At 37.9% G+C, this 19,416-nt stretch overlaps 1 protein-coding gene across 7 annotated transcripts in view; it reads right to left on the bottom strand.

The window, feature by feature from the left end:
• LOC131031391 (uncharacterized) overlaps positions 1-19,416 on the bottom strand; it is a 140,401-nt gene that overhangs the window by 69,267 nt on the left and 51,718 nt on the right. For all 7 annotated transcript variants that reach the window (XR_009103035.2, XR_009103036.2, XR_009103034.2 and 4 more), the window contains exon 7: positions 14,353-14,490. Coding sequence is in view for 2 of the 7 variants with exons in the window: in XM_057962506.2 (XP_057818489.2) it covers positions 14,353-14,490 (138 nt within the window). In the remaining 5 variants the exon portion in view is untranslated. The remainder of the gene's footprint in view (positions 1-14,352; positions 14,491-19,416) is intronic.

The following is a 19,416-nucleotide window of genomic DNA, read 5'->3' as shown; positions in this document are numbered from 1 at the left end:
ACAAAAGCGTTGTGGTTGGTGGTGTAACAGAGGTACCCCTGCCGGAAGTGAAACGGAGTTAGCTACCAGGAGGATCATCATTTCGAAACCCGCAATCATGAAGGAACAACAGCAACACACTACAACACGTGAGGAATGGTAATGATATACTGCAGTTACTAATAAAACAATATCGTGGAGTAGCAGAAGTAATATAGGCGTTCAACACACAAGAGGTCAAGCGATCAGGAGCAGAAGTATAAAACCACGAAGAATGCCTATCATGCTTACGGTGAAATCCTGAAGACATCTATAGTTATGCGATGGCCACCAGGTGCATTATTACATATTCTTCCAGAATGATGAATGTTTGTTTTATATACTAGCCAATGGAATGAAACTAAGATTGTGTTTATAAAAAATATCACTGTTTGTACATATCCATTAGTTTGCCAATCACTCACTGGCCATGTTAAAAAAGATATTACTGGTAAACTAGACATAAATCCAATAGGTAAATAAGGGAATTTTACAGTGGTATCAGAGCTTTGAATCTTGCCAACCTGTAGGGTATTGAAACTTCATGAAAACTTAATGCACAGTTGAGTATGCACCAAGGAAATTATAATTTTAGAAGTACTAAGGCCCGTCAAAACAGATTTCCAAACTCTCCTTTAACACAAAGTAGTTCATCAATCCCATTTGAAATTGAAGATAGTCACACCGAAACTGACAAGGAGATTATTTTTAAAACCAACATGGGAGACCCGGATAACAATAGGGACTTATTGGCTGCGTTAATCAGAAGTCAGCAAGATATGCAAGATAATGTTAACAAAATGACCCATTTGGTGACCCAATTTATGGCCAATAATATGAATCAGCACCAAAATACTGGTAGACATAATAATCAACATCAAAATAATGGGGGAAACAATGGGGGTAGAGATGAACAGTCAGTTAATAATCAGCCAGAAAGAACAGGAACAGCTAGACCATTTATGCCCACATTTACTGCTAGAAACCAGCCACCTGAAAATGAACCTACAATAAGAGAAATTCAGGAAGAAATACATCAGGATTGGTTAGGCTCTGGAGAAGAATTCAGATCAACAATGACATTTAGAGAATATTTAGATGTCAGAATGAAACATAGGCCAAGAGGACAGTGAGGAAACAACAGTGAATTGCAAAGGAAAATTGGAAAAATGTCCATTCCTTATTTTGATGGTTCAGGTAGAACAACTACTCGGGCTTGGGTGCAAAAATTAGACACATACTTCCAATTAAACCCTATGATGGAAGAGGAGGCAATTAAATATGCTACGTTACATCTTGACGGTGTAGCACATGAATGGTGGCATAACGGACAAATAACCTTGGGTCATAATTTGATAGGCACTTATGTTGAGTTCACTGATAAACTTATTGATAGATTTGATTCTAAAGATCCAGAATTACATCTTAAGGATTTGACTCAGCTTAAGCAAACTGGAACTGTTGAACAATATATTTCTGAATTTGAAAAATTAGCTGTCTTAGTTACTGAAATTTCAAAAAGACACAAGATTGTGATATTTATAGATGGATTGTCTGATTCCCTCAAAGGTTGGGTTAAGTCCTTAAACCCTCTGACCTTGCAAACTGTTGTCAAAAGAGCAAGAGAATTAGAACCATCTTCAAAAGGAAATTTTTTTAACAAAGGACCACCTCCTAAGCCAAAAAAAGACAAACAACCTTTCAACAAAGATAATTTCCCTAAAAACAGGTTAGATAAAGAGGAAAGGGAAGAGCTCAGAAGAAAAAAACTATGTTTCAGTTGTAGGGAAGCATGGCAGCATGGACATGGATGTTTAGGGAAGGGAAAAATCCATTATATTGAGGTTATGTCTGACAGTGACGATGAAGAGAATGCTGATCCTAATATAGAACGACCACCACAGAACACAAAGTTAGAAACAGGTACCAAACAAGGAGAAGGAGTAAAAGCATCCATGATAGGAACTCCCCATTATAATATTTTCAGAGTTAAGAGGCGTTTTGAATGGACAGCGTGTGATTGTTATGTTGGATAGTGGTTCAACGCATAATTTTATAGATGCAACACTTGTGGGAAGACGTGGCTTGCAAACTGAGAAACATGAGGGATTTGATGTTAGAGTAACAGGTGGAACTAATTTATCTAGCACTTATAAAGTTCCTGTTGTGACCATTTCACACATCGCCCCATGCAAATGGGGGCCCCCTTCTTTTGCTCGTTTTGCCTGTTCTTTTTCTCTGCCTTTTAGGGTTTTGGTAGTTTGTCAGTTGTCTGGATTTAGGGTCAAGCCTTAGGGTTTTTGTTTTGTCGTTTTCAGGCCAGAGTCCAGTCAATCTTGAGAGTTTTTCGAGCTTCCTCTCGTAGGATGCAATTTTGAATAAAGTGAATTCGCCAGAGTCTAAGTGAGTTGGTCTATTTTCAATTGGAATTTTGAATGAAGAGTCTAAATTTGTCTAAGTATGAATGATGAAATTGCGAATTTTGTCCAATTGAGTGATTTTGACCAAATTTTGAAAATTTTGATATTTGATCCCGGGTATTGGAAAGGTCTTGTTTTTGCCGTGTGAAGTGATTGTAATCCCGAAATCATGATATTTTGGCCTGTAGGAGCAAAATCGCTCCTGTCCCTCAGTGAAGGACTGGAGCTCGTTTTCAAAAATCTTACTGTCCCTGCAGGATCAAGATGATCTTTCGAGTGGAAGTGATAAAGGGAGGGATGATCTTTCCATTGAATATAATTTGAAGAAATTCACAAGCATAGAAATGTGCCAGGAGTAAAAATCGCTCCTGTCCCTCAGTGAAGGACCGGAGCTCAAAATCAAACATTGCCTTGTCCTTGCAGGATTTGAACAACTTGACGATTTGAAGAGATCAAAGGAGATATGTTTTATCAATTGAATATAACTTGAAGTGCCTTCGTGAAGGCAAAACGGACCAAAAATGCAAAGTTCGCTCCTGTCCCTCAGTCAGGGACCAGGGCGAAATTCAGTGTAGCTCCCGTCCCTCTCCCAGGGACCAGAGCGAAATTCCTCATAGGGCAAAATTTGGGTAAAGAGCAAGCAAGTTTTGAGTTTGAAGCAAGAAAGGAGGGTGAAATGAACCCGTTGAATACAAATTGAAGATTACAAGACATCAATAGGAGACTCAAATTGGCCTAGGCGCTCCTGTCCCTCAGTCAAGGACCAGAGCGATTTTTGCCTTAGGTCAATTTCTTGCCAAGCTAGAATGAATTCCAAGCCTTGGATGAATGAAGGGATGCACAACGAGATCGTTGAAGATAAATTTTGGGGTTGGCAAAGTGTAATTGAGCTTGCACATGAAAATTCGCTCCTGTCCCTCAGCCAGGGACCAGGGCGAAATGATGATTATCTTGCCTTTCACTCAAAGTATAAACCACTCCAAGTCAGGATACATGAAGGCAAGGACGTTTTGAAGCGTCTCAACGAAGAACAAAGTTACAAGGACCGCTAAAGTTGAAAGAATTGCACCAAATGCCCAAATTCGCTCCTGTCCCTCAGTCAGGGACCAGAGCGAAATTTCTATGAAGGCTTGGGTTTTGAAGGTTTATCAAGTTTCAAGTGTCCAAGAGGGATCAAAGGACCTCATTCTACATGGTGAAAGTGATTGCAAGTTGATACAAACAAGGTTGAGCCCAGGATGCCCAAATTCGCTCCTGTCCCTCAGTCAGGGACCAGGGCGATATTTACCATATTGGCCAAATCCTTCAAAAATCACGCCAAGTCAAGATTGTACAAGGTTGCACAAGGTCTAAGGCGTCTTGAGAAGATGATATGAGAGGAAACCAAACGTCAAATGGTGATCAATTTGAACAAGGAGACAAATTCGCTCCTGTCCCTTAGTCAAGGACCAGGGCGATTTTCGCAAAATCATTCATCTTCCTTCAAAATCATGACAAGGCAAGGATACACAAGATCAAGGATATCGTTTGGAAGGCAATAAACAAGAAACGAAGGTTACAAAACGACAAATTTAGGCTAAGATACAAGGTTCGCTCCTGTCCCTCACCAAGGGACCAGGGCGATAATCCATTTAAGCATCAAAATGTCTTGTTAAAGACAAGTGAAACAAGCATGGAACGAAAAGATAACGTTGTTTCTTCCTCATGATGAAATTTGGTGATCATAGAAGCTAAGATCAAGGAGAAAACAGCAAGATCGCTCCTGTCCCTCAGCCAGGGACCAGGGCGATAATGGTCATAAAAGGCACTCATCCACAAAACCAAGTTAATCAAGTTTGAAATTCTTAGCAAAAACGCCAGTTTCAACATGAAGATGGAGGTTTCGAACGTCAAAGGCACAAGAATCAAGGCCAAAATGAAGTTCGCTCCTGTCCCTCAGTCAGGGACCAGAGCGATGGGGTTTGTATCTTTCCCTTCTCCTAAATTTTTGGCGCTAAAACAATTTTTTAAATTTTATTAAATGCTAGAAAAAATCGATAAATCAAATTGATAGCATTTAAAAATTGCGCTTGGATATTTAATTAATTAATTTTGCCTATTTTAAAAATCGAATTAATTAATTGCAAAGGCATTAAATGAATTAATTATTATTTTAAATAAAATCAAATTGGAGCGCTTGGATTTAAATATTTTATAAAAGTCGGCCCTTGCTATTTATTTAAAAATCATTTTAATTTCTTTATTTTGGCAAAGTCGGCCTAGAGGTAAATGAGAGGTGAGCGCTTATAAAAGGGGGGTGAAAATTTTCATTTTCACATTATCATTTTATCATCTTTCATATGCGATTTTGGAGAAGTGCGATTTGTATTTACAAGGAGCGAATTTCCATTCCAAGGAAGGCGCAAACATCATCAAGGAAGTGCGAACTTGAAGTTAAAGTAAGGCGAACTTGCCAAAGACATTAAAGATCACATCAAAGACCCCCAAAGGTGGCGAAGTTGCTAGCTTGAGAGAGACCACGATTGAAGCCACCAAATTTCGAGTTTTGCCTAGGCGATTTTCTTCATTTTTGCATTTTAGAGTTAAACTCTCAAGTGAGGTATGGCGAGGATCCCTTGATTTTTGAATTTTGATCGTCATAGCTTCAAAATTTTGAATTTTGAAATTTTGAATTCCAGTAGCTCAATCGTTTTTAGGAAATGATAACTCAAAGACTTATCATGAAGTTTCCTAATCTTTAATCTAATCTATGTTATGCATTGCAATATCTAGTTACTTATTATGAAATGTTGTGTAGGTATGGCGACCCCGAAGGCGGGAGCATCCACCAGTCGTCCAGCTCTCATGAAGGAAGATCAAAAGACCGAAGAAGTGGAGACCAAGATCGTGTCTAAGTGGAGCAACATTGGAGATACCAACTTGGGTAACTTCAGTACGAAGAAGTTTCGAGAGGTCCCTTACATTGGCAAGCCATCACCTGTCGCCCGGAGAATAATTGAAAGTGGCATCATTAAGGCGGCCGGCTTCCCTCCAGCAGTTCAGTGCCATGAGTTGATGATCGAGTGTGCTCGTCATTATGATCCTCAATCCAGAACAATCGTGTCCAAGGAAGGAAACACTTTAGCTTATCTTTCAGAGGAAGCTATAAGTGAGGCTTTCCATCTTCCAGAGCACAGGGATATGATATACAAGAGCATCGAAGGAGCCAGGTCCATGTACGAAGATGATCCAGATGCTTGCCTAAGCATCATCAACAAGAACTGGTTACTCAAGAGTCGTCCTCGCCTGAGCAAGATCCCGAACACACCACATAGGATTGATTTCCAGGAGGAGTACAGAGATTTGATTACAATGCTCAACCGAGTTACAGGAGCCCCTCAAGCCTTCTACTTTGAAAGGTGGATGTTCTACTTTATCCAGGTGATAGTTCAGGGAAAAGGAACAATTCATTGGGCTAGGATGATTAGCCATTGCTTGGACGTACAGTTGAGGAGACTAAAAGCTACCAAGTCCTTCCACATGAGTTCATACGTCATATATGCTTTGATTAGGAGCTTTGAGCATGCAGGACTACCTCACAGAGGAGTGATTGGAAGAGGACCCGGTGAGGTCAGAGTTTGTGATTCCTATGTCCACTTGCATCATCCGCCAGGAAGCAACTACAAGTTAGTTAATGATACCTTCACGATGAACATCACGAGGACGTTGCAAGGTGGGATTCACAACAGATTATCACAGGATGCACAGGAACTAGTAAAGAGGTACGGTGCTTGGTTTATCCAATTTCCGAAGTTTACTTATATCAGAGTTCATGGATGTCCTTCACCTCCATACATGTTGCCAAGATATCCGACAGACAGAATAGTGTTACTTGAGGTAACAAGACAGTTGGCAGCTTATGCAAAGGCATTCAGACACAGACATGGAAATGGAGTTCCTGTACCTATCATCTTAGGCAATTCAGTTGAGGTATGTCCTAATGCTTTAGCCATGGATGACGCAGAGAAGGAGTTAGCTTTGTTTTCTTTTTCATCCTTTGCCTTGAGAGAAAGCTTTGATCCACATGGATATATAGAGGAGACAGTCGGTAGGAAGTTTAAGCGTGAATTTCAGATAGAAGATTTTATGATGAATCTCTTAGACGATCTTGAAGTGAAAAGAAAGATGCATTCTAGATTGCCTTTGGATTTCATCAGGAAATGCAAGATTTACAGAGTGGCCGACCAAGCTCAGGACAGTGGCAGACATCTCCAGTCATCCTATGACCGAGAAAGCAAATCAGTAAGGTTAGATTGGAATGAGCCCGAGGTCGTGGATCTAGATGCTTTGATGGCTCCAGTCTTGTCTTGTACTCGCAGATGGGTTGATGTGCAGCATCAGAAGTTGAGAGAGCAAGACATAGCTATGACTTTCACTTTGGAAGAGAAACCAGCCGAAGGTGGAGCTAGTGTAAGCGAAGGTAATCCTAATCCCAGAAATACAAATGAAGGCAACCTTCAAAGTGCAAGTGAAGGCGATCTCCATCCAAGAGGCTCGAAGAGGAAAGAGAGACCTGAAAAGAGAGAATCTTCCAAAAAGAAGCAAGGGGCCAACCGAGATCGTTCATCTGGCACATCTTCTCGACCTGAGAAGAGGACACTGAAGTGGAAGATTCTATGGAGTCAATGGTACAGAATGATAAAGAAGGACAGGCAACAGGTGGATCTCTTCAAGACAATGAGTTGCATGAAGATGGGGAAGATAATGAAGTAACATCTCCTCCCAGAGAAGAAGAATTGCCCAAAGAAATACAAGTTAAAGAGACAAGATCTGCCATCCCAGATTGGTTGAAGGAAAGATTAACTAAGGTGATCGTGATTGAGGACGAAGACAATGTAATTGACTTGGAGAGCCTTGTCGGACATTCCCAGGAAGTGGCAGAAAAGAGGAAGGCTACCAAGATGTCCAAGATGATTAGAGATGAAACTGGATCCAGAAAGTTGCAGATAGCTACACCGGCAGTGGACAAGTATGAAGGTGAGATCTTAGCAGAGGAATATGATATAGAGACATTTGAGCTAGGTCCGTCCACAGCCGAGCAGACACTTGATGATGCCACCGATTCATTTGAGGCATTAAAGGACAAGCTTAGAGAAGAAATGGAGAAGAGTAGAAAGCTTGAGAGAGAGAGAGGTGCATGGAGAACATATTTCAGCCATCTCAATCAGCCTTTAGGACGTCAGGACCCAGCAAGATCACCCATACAGGCACTTCCCCTTCAATCAATTGGTGAGGCAGAGAAATTCAGGAGTATGGTCCAGCGTATGAGTACTTGGATGGACAAATCTCATACAGTTGCCGTAGAATTTGTAACAAGGATGATGAAGACTATTCATAGGGCTATTCAGGTTCTTGAGATTATCCACAACTTGATGATAACAGTAGCTGCTTTTGCTCATACCAAAGAGGTTATCATTCCTGTCTTGAAAGTAATCAGACAAACATCGAGGAAGGTCTTAGCACAGGAAAAGATCATGGATGGAGGACCTCATAGTTTGCTTCAGTGGTCAACCTTACTCCAGATGAAGGAAGTTCTCTTTGAGGACATCAGTACTAGATGTAGCCATGTTGAGGAGGTGATCAATCCGATCCAGGACAGAGTATTTGAGGTACTACGTACCATTCTTGGCAGGAGGATCGAAGTTGAGACAGATGTGGATTTGCAGGAATTGGAGGATAGAATCAAGGTCATCTTTTGCAAGGATGCTAATATCACAGATGAGCAACAGGACCAGATGTTTGCTACCATGCTCCTGATTGAAAAGACTAAAAAACTTGAACTTACATGGGACGCAGCTCTTCTAGATGCATTTGATCAGGTCATCCACTTGGAAGAAAGAATGAAGAATCTTCCCGAGATTCCAATTGCTGAGATCGAAGGAATCGTGTCAAGATTCATTGCATATGCTAAAAAAGAGAATTGGAAAGGGAATAAGATTCTAGATGAGAGGTTGTTATAGATGACATGGCACCTTAGTTGTCATTGGTTTATGTCTCCTAGATTTTCGTGCCAAATTTAATAATTGGCTATGCATTTAATGTTGTGCAATAAAAGGGGAACTTTTGTAACAAACCCTAATTAGGGTTTAGGTGTCATGATCTTGACCGTTGATCAGCTTTTTGATCTGGACCATTCATTGTAATTGAGGATGCTATTTATACCCTCATTTCATTTCATTTTCATAAGAAATTAGATGTAAGAAGAAGATTAGATTATTGATGTATTAGAGAGATTAGAGTTTAGAAGCAATTTACTTTTGTAGCAAGATTGAGCTTTGAAGAAAGAATTCAAACAATTGTTGTACATGATGACTTTGAAATCAATGAAATATTGAAGTTATGGTGTTTTGTTGCAATTTTCTTGGTTATCTTCATGGTTGTTCAATTTTCTTGAATCATTCTCAATCAAAGTAGTGTGTTAATTCGAAGGACAAAGTGTTGGACTTGATCTTTGGTAGGATTCGCTTTCCAAACCACTAGCTTCTTGCTGATTGTAGGAACGCCTTGCGTGGTCGACTGGAGAATACTTGAATCACTTAACCTTCAATCATTGTTGTATCTTAGATATGTACCTTCGTGGTAGTGTCTTTGATCTTTGATGTATTGAAAAATCATTTGTTACCTTAGAAGAACGCATCAATTTCAATTGAGTTGTTATTTTATGGCAAAATTGAAGTTGGTAGAATCTTGCCAAGTCTTGTCCACATTGAGTCATTCTTAGGGTTAGACTAGATTAGATCTCTTGCAAACCCTATCCTTTTGTTATTTTTTGAAAAGCTTCTTTAGTTTAGCAAAATCTTCGGTAACGTAAGGCCCCTTGATGACACAGCAATCACAACGACCACTGGTGCTTATCCACACGTAGAGACCCTACCAAAAAGAACATTGGAGTCATCCTAACTGATCCTTTTTGCGAATCTTCAGCAGTTAGCGACTTTATTCAAGAGAGGATAAGATGCCTTTGGGTATTTTATTCTGTGTATGATCGTGTACAAAATACACGTCAACAGTTCCTAAATTGAATATTACTCTTGGCAATTACACTATTACTGATGATTTTTATGTGATTGATTTGGCTAACACTAATGTTGTCTTGGGCATACAGTGGATGGAAACATTAGATGAATATACACAGAGTTTTAAAAGATTGGAATTCTCTTTTAAAATTGATGATAAAAAAGTAATCCTTTGTGGTATGTCTAACGGTGGTTCCAAGATCGTCAGTGCTAAAACAATGGAGGCTATTTTCAGACATGGAGATGTGGCATGGTCAACACAATGTTTAATTTCCAACAAGGTATCAGGTTTTGAATCCAAATCTTATGGAAATGATTTGTTAACAATATTAGATTCACATCATGTGGTTTTTGATAATATCCCTCCAGGAGTCCCACCTCATAGAGGATTTGAACATACTATTGAATTAGAAGAGGGTGCTAAACCAATTATTACTACTCCTTACAGACACCCTAAAACATTCAGGGATGAAATAGAAAAAGCAATTAAAGAATTATTGGATATGGGGCACATCAGACCTAGTTCTAGTCCTTTTGCATCATCGGTAGTGTTGGTCAAAAAGAAGGATGGAACTCTTTGTATGTGTATTGATTACAGAGCTCTTAACAAGAAAACAATCAAAAACAGGTATCCAATTCCTCTAATTGATGAATTGTTAGAAGAATTGCATGGTGCTGTTTACTTTTCTAAAATTGATTTGAGATCAAGGTATCATCTGATTAAACTAAGAGAACAAGACATTCATAAAACTGCTTTCCGTTGTCATTATGGTCATTATGAATTCTTGGTTATGCCGTTTGGTCTAACAAATGCTCCAGCAACATTTCAGTCCTGTATGAATCATATTTTTAACAAACAGTTAAGGAAATTTTTGCTAGTATTCTTTGATGATATATTGATTTATAGCAAAACTTGGGAAGAGCATTTGAAACATATTGATATAGTTCTTGGTATTATGGAATCACAATCATTGTATGCCAAGGCGTCTAAATGTGAATTTGGAATGACTGAAATTTTGTATTTAGGGCATATGATCAGTGCATCAGGGGTACAGGTTCATCAAGAAAAGATAAGAGCCATTTTGGATTGGCCACCACCCGGAACCTTACAGAATTAAGGGGTTTCTTTGGTTTATGCAGTTATTACAGGAGGTTCGTCAAAGGTTTTTCACAGCTTGGGGCACCCTTGAAAGATCTTACCAAAAAGGGGCATTCTGATGGACTGAGGAAGCTCAAAAGGTATTTGAGAAACTTAAAGAGGTAATGAGGTCTTGTCCGGTACTTGCTCTTCCAGATTTTGATCAGCCTTTTGTATTGGAATGTGATGCTTCGGGTGATGGAATAGGGGCAGTTTTAATGCAAAATAAGCATCCTATAGTTTATGAAAGTAGGAAACTTAATAGCATTGAGAAATTGTATTCCATCTATGATAAAGAAATGTTGGCAATCATGCATGCACTGACAAAATTTAGACAATATTTGGTGGGTAGCAGATTTGTAGTGAAAAAGGACCATAACAGTCTGCGGTATTTCTTGGGACAAAAAGATTTAAATGACAGGCAACAGAAATGGATCAGTAAGATCCAAGCTTACGACTTTGAGATTGAATATGTAAAGGGTAAAAATAATGTTGTTGCAGATGCTTTATCTAGAAGGCCCGAAATCAATGTGATATCTGTAGTAACAGCTGATTGGAAATCTCTATTGTTGGTCGAGTATTCAAAGGATTCTTTTGCATGTGATTTGTTAGATGGTAATATACAAGATGATAAATATAAAGTTGTCAATGGTGTTATTTATTACAAGGACAGGATTTATTTAATTCCAGGTTCGAAATTGAAAGAAAAAATTATCCAAACTATGCATGATATTCCTCTAGCAGGGCATCCTGGATACTTCAAAACGTATCGTCGAGTAAGAGAAAGGTTCACTTGGAAACGATTAAAAAACGGTGTCCTACGTTATGTCAAGGAATGCACCACTTGCCAACAAAATAAAGTAGAGCAAACGTATCTTGCAGGTCTATTACAGCCACTACCTATACCAGATCAAAAATGGGAAAGTATATCAATAGATTTTATCACAGGTTTACCAAGATCCCAAGGTAAAGATTGTATCTTTGTTGTAGTTGATAGGCTAACTAAATTTGCACAATTCTTTTCTATCACTACAGAATTTACAACAGTTTAGATTGCAGAGTTATTCTTCAGAGAGGTTTTCCGTTTACATGGTTTACCCAAGACTATAATCAGTGATAGAGATAGCAGATTTCTGAGCATATTTTGGGGAGAGCTTTTCAGATTAACAGGTACAGAGTTGAATCATAGCACCAACTATAATCCGCAAACTGATGGACAGACGGAAATAGTGAACAAGTGGATCGAAGGTTATCTTGGTAACTAATACTACCTTTCATATGTCAATTGGTATGTCTCCTTTCAAAGCATTATATGGCTATGATGTACTCTCTTTTCTTGACCTTGCTTTTGAACAGAGCAATGTACCTAGAACTCGCGATTGGCTTCAAGAAAGCCAAGACATTTTGACAGCTCTTAAGGAGAATTTGCAATGTGCTCAGAATCAAAAGAAAATCTATGCAAATAAAAAGCAAGTTGAACGCCATTTCAAAGTGGGAGATTTGGTATTTCTCAGGTTGCAACCTTATCGGTAATCTTCTCTCAAACGTAGTGGTTCTGAAAAACTAAAGCCTCGGTTTTATGGTCCCTATCAAGTAGTACGGAAGGGTGGTACAGTTGCGTATGAACTTGATTTACCGGTAGATAGCAAAATACACAATGTATTTCATGTATCTTGTCTCAAGAAAGCTCTGGGCCAGCAGGTGTCTGTATCTGAAGATTTACCTCCCTTGAATGATGAAGGGAAGCTCGAGATGATACCAGAAGTCATTTTGAAAACACGGGACAAGCAATTGTGGAACAAAACTATCAAGGAATATCTCATCAAATGGAAAAATTTGCCTCAGGATGATGCCACCTGGGAAAATGAAAGAGTTTTGGAGTTGCTTGAGGGCAAGCAACACGAAGCAGGGGAGACTGTCATGTCCCCTAATAAGTAATTGTCGAATGCATAAAGATATTAATTACTTTATATAAAGCCCCATTCACTTATATAAATAATTAATATTCACATATATAAATAATTAATATTCACAACAATTAATCTTAACTATTACTAACTATTATGGGAATTCTTACAGGAATTCTCAAACCAATTGATGCTAATAAGGGATGGGCACCCGAGAGGAAGAGGATGGATTTTTTATACAAGAAATGTATGAAGTGAAGTTGGATAATTTGTGAGATATCAATTCCTTTCGCCAGATTTAACTGGCCTATTGGAAGCAAGGATCACGGGGTGGTTCACAGAGAAGGCACACCACTCTCATCCATTGCAGAGACTACTTGAGATTCAGCGGAGAAGCACATAACTTATTCTTCCTATCGCGTTCATAGAACCCAATATCGGGTGGTGTGGTTCAATACGAACATCTTGTTCATTCGTGTGAGGAAGAGACTCGACGTCTGGTTCCGTTTTGCATTCACGAAGGCTGGACCAATACGAACATCTTGTTCTTTCGCGTGAGGTAGAGGCTTGACGTCTGGTTACGTTTTGCATTCACGAAGGCTAAATAAAGTGACAGAAGCGCCGTGGTTGGTGGTGTAACAGAGGTACCCCTGCCGGAAGTGAAACGGAGTTAGCTACCAAGAGGATCATCATTCCGAAACCTGCAGTCACGAAGGAACAACAGCGACACACTGCAACACGTGAGGAATGGTAATGATATACTGCAGTCACTAATAAAACAATATCGTGGAGTAGCAGAAGTAATATAGGCGTTCAACACACAGGAGGTCAAGCGATCAGGAGCAGAATTATAAAACCATGAAGAATGCCTATCATGCTTATGGTGAAATCCTGAAGACATCTACAGTTATGCGATGGCCACCAGGTGCATTATTACATATTCTTCCAGAATGATGAATGTTTGTTTTATATACTAGCCAATGGAATGAAAATAAGATTGTGTTTATAAAAAATATCACTGTTTGTACATATCCATTAGTCTGCCAATCACTCACTGGCCATGTTAAAAAAGATATTACTGGTAAACTGGACAAAAATCCAATAAGTAAATAAGGGAATTTTACAAGTCCCAATACAAATTCCACTCCAGGCATTACAAAAAGAATCGCTCAAGTTAGGTGGGTCCCTTTGATGACTTGGCATAGAATAGTCAAAGCAAGATTGGCTGGCAGACGATGTGGCAAAAGAGCTGATAAATTTGCTGACAAAGAGACAATCAGCGTACACCTCCAACAAGTGGGCATATACACAAGTCAACCAGCTCAAGCAACACTATCAGGCAGACACATAAGCAGCTCAAATAAACTAATAATAAACTTGACATCAATGACACAAATGCCCAACAAATATATCTCTAAGGTTAGCATTAACAAAAAAATATTGAAAGTGGATATGGATTACAACGGTGTACATCTGAAAAATAAACAGACAAGACATAGGATTACCAATGCTTTCGCTCAAAAATACTTCAATCCATGTGTGTAATGTTACTAGATATTAACCTGTTTCTAGTACAAACCATGGAAACAACTAACAAAACACATGTTCAGAATCTTCTTCAATATCGCCCAAATCATGAACATACCAGTCATCAGAATTCATGCTAAATTGTTTATCAGATGCAGAAATTTGTTGAGAGTTGCAAAGGAAATCAGAAATTCTTATGTCTTCCCATTAGCAATAAATTTACATATAATAGGATTTTATAGATCCCTGTCAATTCACATAAATCACAGATTGGTGGCATAATTTACCTGCTTCCAAAGAGAAGTGTTCTTTCTCTCCCTTGGTAAAAGCAGATGATCCCGTAGTCGAGAAGCAACTACCCAAGGCTCTCCTGCACCACCCTTCGACTTCTCCATGAATGCTTTCTCTTCAAGTGCCTCACAAACCTATGTATATCATCAGCCTTGTCAGACACAAAGAAATCCGATGATACTTTTGTATGAAAAAAAATGATAAACTCCATTGATTACAAAAACCTGACTCATGCCATATTCATCCTAAGTTGGCCAAATGAAGTATATCAACTTCAAGAACCGTTTCTAAGTATATCCCTAGTCTTGAATCACTATAATAAAAGATGTATACATGGATAACAAGTCAGTCTAACTCTAAAGACTACCTGTTAATGTTTCTATATTTCGAGACACGATAGCTTGACCTAAAATGAAGGAATCACACTAACATAACCAGCAAGATATTCTACCACTAGACCAAAAAGAATTTAAAGGTTACATATCACAAAAGAAATCAATGGAATGCTACTCTATAGTTGTAAATAAGCCTGAAACTTTTATAAGGACAAAGAGCGTGAGACTTTTATAAAGAAAGATTGTCCAACTTTATAAAAAAAAGAAAGAAAAAGAAATATCATTTTATGCAGTCTAAGAAAAACATCAAAACCTATGATTAAAAATATACTACTGAAAGTAACCTAAGATATTCAACAAATTTTCTACAAAAGAATATTACATAAATAACTGATACAAATTTACAAAGGTGTCTATGCAATCAGTCAACAACAAATGTTACGAAGTCCATGAAGATGATTAACCCAAAAGTAGTCTTAACCAATGTTACAAAGATCAAACAAACTAACCAAGAATAGTAATGATTTCATGTGTCTAAGGGTAATCTTTTCATGATCTTCTAATTGGAATAAAATTTGGTAGTATTTTAAGCAGTGGGGAATTGTAAAAAGTCTGTTACAGTGAAATTTATCCATTATATCACCAACCTTGGGCATGGGATGTTATGTCAATAACTTTCAATAGAAATCATTCAACATATGAACAAACAAACAATCGCAAATAACCCAAAATAATTAGAATCTGTTCTTCATTTCATTTTATTAGTAAACATTGCTATGGTACAGCTAGATATTGCAATCTGTGAGAGCTCCCTTCCCCTGAGCAACATCCAAGTGCACATAGTAGTGTCAGTAGGGTGGTGTGTCTTGTACGCTATTCAAAGAACCATTTAAGAAGACAAAACCATTACAGATTACAAGTACAAAACATGATTATTACCATGTGGTAACTGATGGTTTTCTACATGAGCAAATGGTTTTTTTCATTATTTTTTTCTCAGGACTATTACCACTAATATATAAGAAGTAAATTCTACATGAGAAAGTGCTTCCTACAATAATCATGAGAAAACATGATTATTACCTTTATAATTATACAATTATAATAATGTATAATTAAGGGCAACAACACTTGCTTCCAGTATTAGGTTGGGGGAATGTTCCTTAGGCAAATATTGTAAAACCTGCACATGTCGTTTCATCAATGTGAAGGCCTTTGGTTCATTTACTAAGAGGAGATAGCCAATTCTTAAGAGTAGAAATGGGTGTTAAAGCCACTCTTAGAGTGTTTTTGTTATGTGTTTCAGATTTCTCATCCTTGTGCATTTATAACAGCCATCCTTAATGGTACACTATTTTCCTTTATGTTAACAAAATTACAAATTCTCAGGGATTGGCTCAATAAGTTCCAATGTAGTGCACCCACTGAATCATTAAGACTACATCAGTAACCTCTAATCACTCCACATCAAAGGTGTTAAGGCCCATGGGCACTCATAGAAAAGACTTCAAACATATTAGATGAAAACCAAGTTATGCAGAATTTCCATTAAGAGGATGACACAAAACGCAAGGACATGGACAGCAATGACAAGAAGCCATTTTGCAGGGACTAAAGGAGTAAGTAATATATTAAGCTTTGAACACATAGGGAGAATTTGAAATAATAAAATTAAAATCTATGAAATTATAATTACACTTAAAGCTGTACAAAAAAATTAAGATTCAAGTTTAGACATGATGCATCAAGATTAAATACTCATTAATTCAAGTATAGCAGCAACAAAAAATTCAACATTTTCACTACAAATATATAACAAAAAAAGCCCAAAGGCTACAAAATGTCAAATTAATGATGCCAAATGCTGATCCAGACTTCTTTATCTTCTTTCCCTTTTGACGACCGCTGCAATTTGAATAGAGTTTTAACTACAGCAAGTCCAATTTCACATGGGGCTTGAAAATGATAGTGTCATTTACTTAACAGAAATAATTAGGATATGATACAAGAACCCCTTTCATACATTTTTTCTTTTTTCTGTTTTCTAAATTTCATGTATTCTGACCAACTGTCCACGGGCATCTGGCTGTTTCCAAGATGGATGAGGAACATTTCAGACATCCCTGGCCGCATCAAGAACAACCAGATTTCCCCAAACTGTTCCATGGTTTAGAACCCAGTGTTGAGGATGTTTCAAAAAATTTAATATATCTGGGACATTTCCTGGCTGTTCCCACAAACTTTAGATACATTTGACTGACTATTGGTTTTTCTTAAGTTAAGTTATTGTTGTTGTTTGAGCATTACACTTGGTGTCATCTATCCCTCTCCCTAATAGTTCACCTCACTGAAACCCTTTGTGAAGGGGAGAGCCATCTCCAATATTCATAAAGTGTGCAAGGAAGTTTGTGGATCTTTTGCTGGAGGAAAAGCACCTCCATGATGCTCTCTTCTTGTGGTGAAACCCAAGGCTCAAGCCTACATCCTGGCACATAGACCTTAAGTTATTTAACTCTATCTTTCTAGCTGATATAGATTGATGATAATGGTTGTATATATTGTTCTCAGACCATACTATTTCTAAGTGCACACTCTACATAATGCTAGAGTGTTGACACTTGACAGTGATACTTGTTGATGTATTTTTTATAACACCTCAAACTCAGAATAAAATACTAAGTATCCTATCCTATCTTGAACAAGGAAACCTTATATGCTAAACAATGTGATCAAATAAGATAACCCCAAGGTTTCTTTACTCAGGTCTTGACAATGCACATGGATAGACTTGGTGAATATGATGTGATATGCTGGTATCACAAAGGGACTTACGTTTATGAATCGTGAAACTTGCAAACTAACTTACTCAAACTCAAACAAAGATCAAAAGTGAACGGGTTTAGGAAATCTATGCTGATCCTAAGGACAACGATGATAATAGAATAATGCTTTGATAGACAAATTCCTTCAAACCACACTTTGCTTCATCGTGATAACATCAACTACACAATGCTAGTGCAATCTCCCAAAAAAATGAAATATTTTCATATTGCGAACCATTCATTCAAATACCCAATGCTGGCGCAACTTGAACAAATATCCGCAATCGAACTTAGCCACAATAACAAGGTTAAGGCTAACTTTGCATTGTAGCTTACAATCAGCAAACCACAAAAAGTATGAACCAAAGAATTCATCACATATCATCCCATTGCTCCATTAAGATCAATGAACTTTATCTAAAACTTGCATTGAAAAATGAGAAGTAGAAACCATGCAACATGTTGAAATAACACACAAAAATTCATCATATTTTCAATGAAAATAGTATGTTTATTCCATCAAGCCTTGGCAACAATCTTTGTCTTCCCTTCTACTCTACTCTAACTTGGATCTTCTAATTAGGAACTTCTACTACTAAACTATTAACTATTGTTTATTAACCTTTACAAATGAGGAGAGCAAGCCCTTTATAGACTTTGAATTACAAATGAATGGCTCTGATTGATTTGAAACCAACAGCCAAGATTACAAGATGAAACCCTAATTAAGGTTAGTTATAACTAACCCCTTCTTCACAAATGAGAAAATTACATTTGCTTGCTTACACGTCTCTCATTTGATTGCTTACACATCCTTTTAGGTGAAGGACCAATAAGAAATGAGATTAGGTACATTAAATTTAGTGCCTTCCACGTGTAGTTATCCTTCTTGGGATAAGTCAAGTTCAATGCACTTAGACGCCCTAACTTGTCATGACTTGATTGGCTTGAGGATGATTAGATGCCACCTTAGCTACTTGCATGCCATGTAGACTTGATACTGTTGATTATTTTGTCATTGATGTCAAAGGATTGTTGTAAAAAGGATTGGAATGAAATACTAGTCAAGTTGCTGATTATTCATCAGATTTTCATCAGCTACTTGGCTACCTGATTGAGCTACTTGGTTGTGTGCTTGAGCTACTTTGTTGTGTGCTCAAGCTACTTGGTTGTGTGCTTGAGCTACTTGGCTGCTTGGTTGAGCTACTTTGATGTGTGCTTGAGCTACTGGGTTGTATGCTTGAGCTGCTAGATGTTTGCTTGACCTGGCTACCTGCCCACTTCACCTACTTGCTGGCTTATCTTGCCAAATCAGATTGACATGTCATCCGTTAAATGTTCAAAAGGACGTTTTGTTTTTGGAATCAAATTAAGCTCTTATGGGCTGCAATAGTCTTTGGATAATGGCAACGAATTTAATATGTTTCAGCGGTGTCAGAATTCATATCCTCCTTGTGCGACGGGATGAGTTTTATATAGCGGATGTGAAACGCCTTTGGTAAATGAAGCGACTTTATTCTGCCATTTTTTTGCAACACCTTTCCTACCACAGTGGTGATTGGATGAATTTATCTTTCCCTATCATGTTTTTCTACCGTGGATGCTATTATTGGCATAGACTTCTAGCACAGCAGTTATCATTGAGCCTATTATTGGCGTTGATGGATAGGGGCAAGATAAATACATTTTCTTGTCTCATGGCTTTTGTGTGGTGTAAATATTTTTTCTTTTGAATTGGGAATGCTCACATAATATGTAACTTGATATGCATGCATCATGCATACTAATGAAAATAAGGAGGTGAAAAAAATATATCTCGGATTCAGTCTGCTACAAGTTTATTTTTGATACCTTAATTGCTGTGAAAATGGGTGTTGTGTATTTCTCGGTACAATGTTTGAAG

The sequence above is a fragment of the Cryptomeria japonica genome, chromosome 9 (genome assembly GCF_030272615.1).
Source record: "Cryptomeria japonica chromosome 9, Sugi_1.0, whole genome shotgun sequence".
NCBI lineage: Eukaryota > Viridiplantae > Streptophyta > Pinopsida > Cupressales > Cupressaceae > Cryptomeria > Cryptomeria japonica.
The sequence above is the reverse complement of the archived record's forward strand: the minus strand, read 5'-3'. Positions and strand labels throughout refer to the sequence as shown.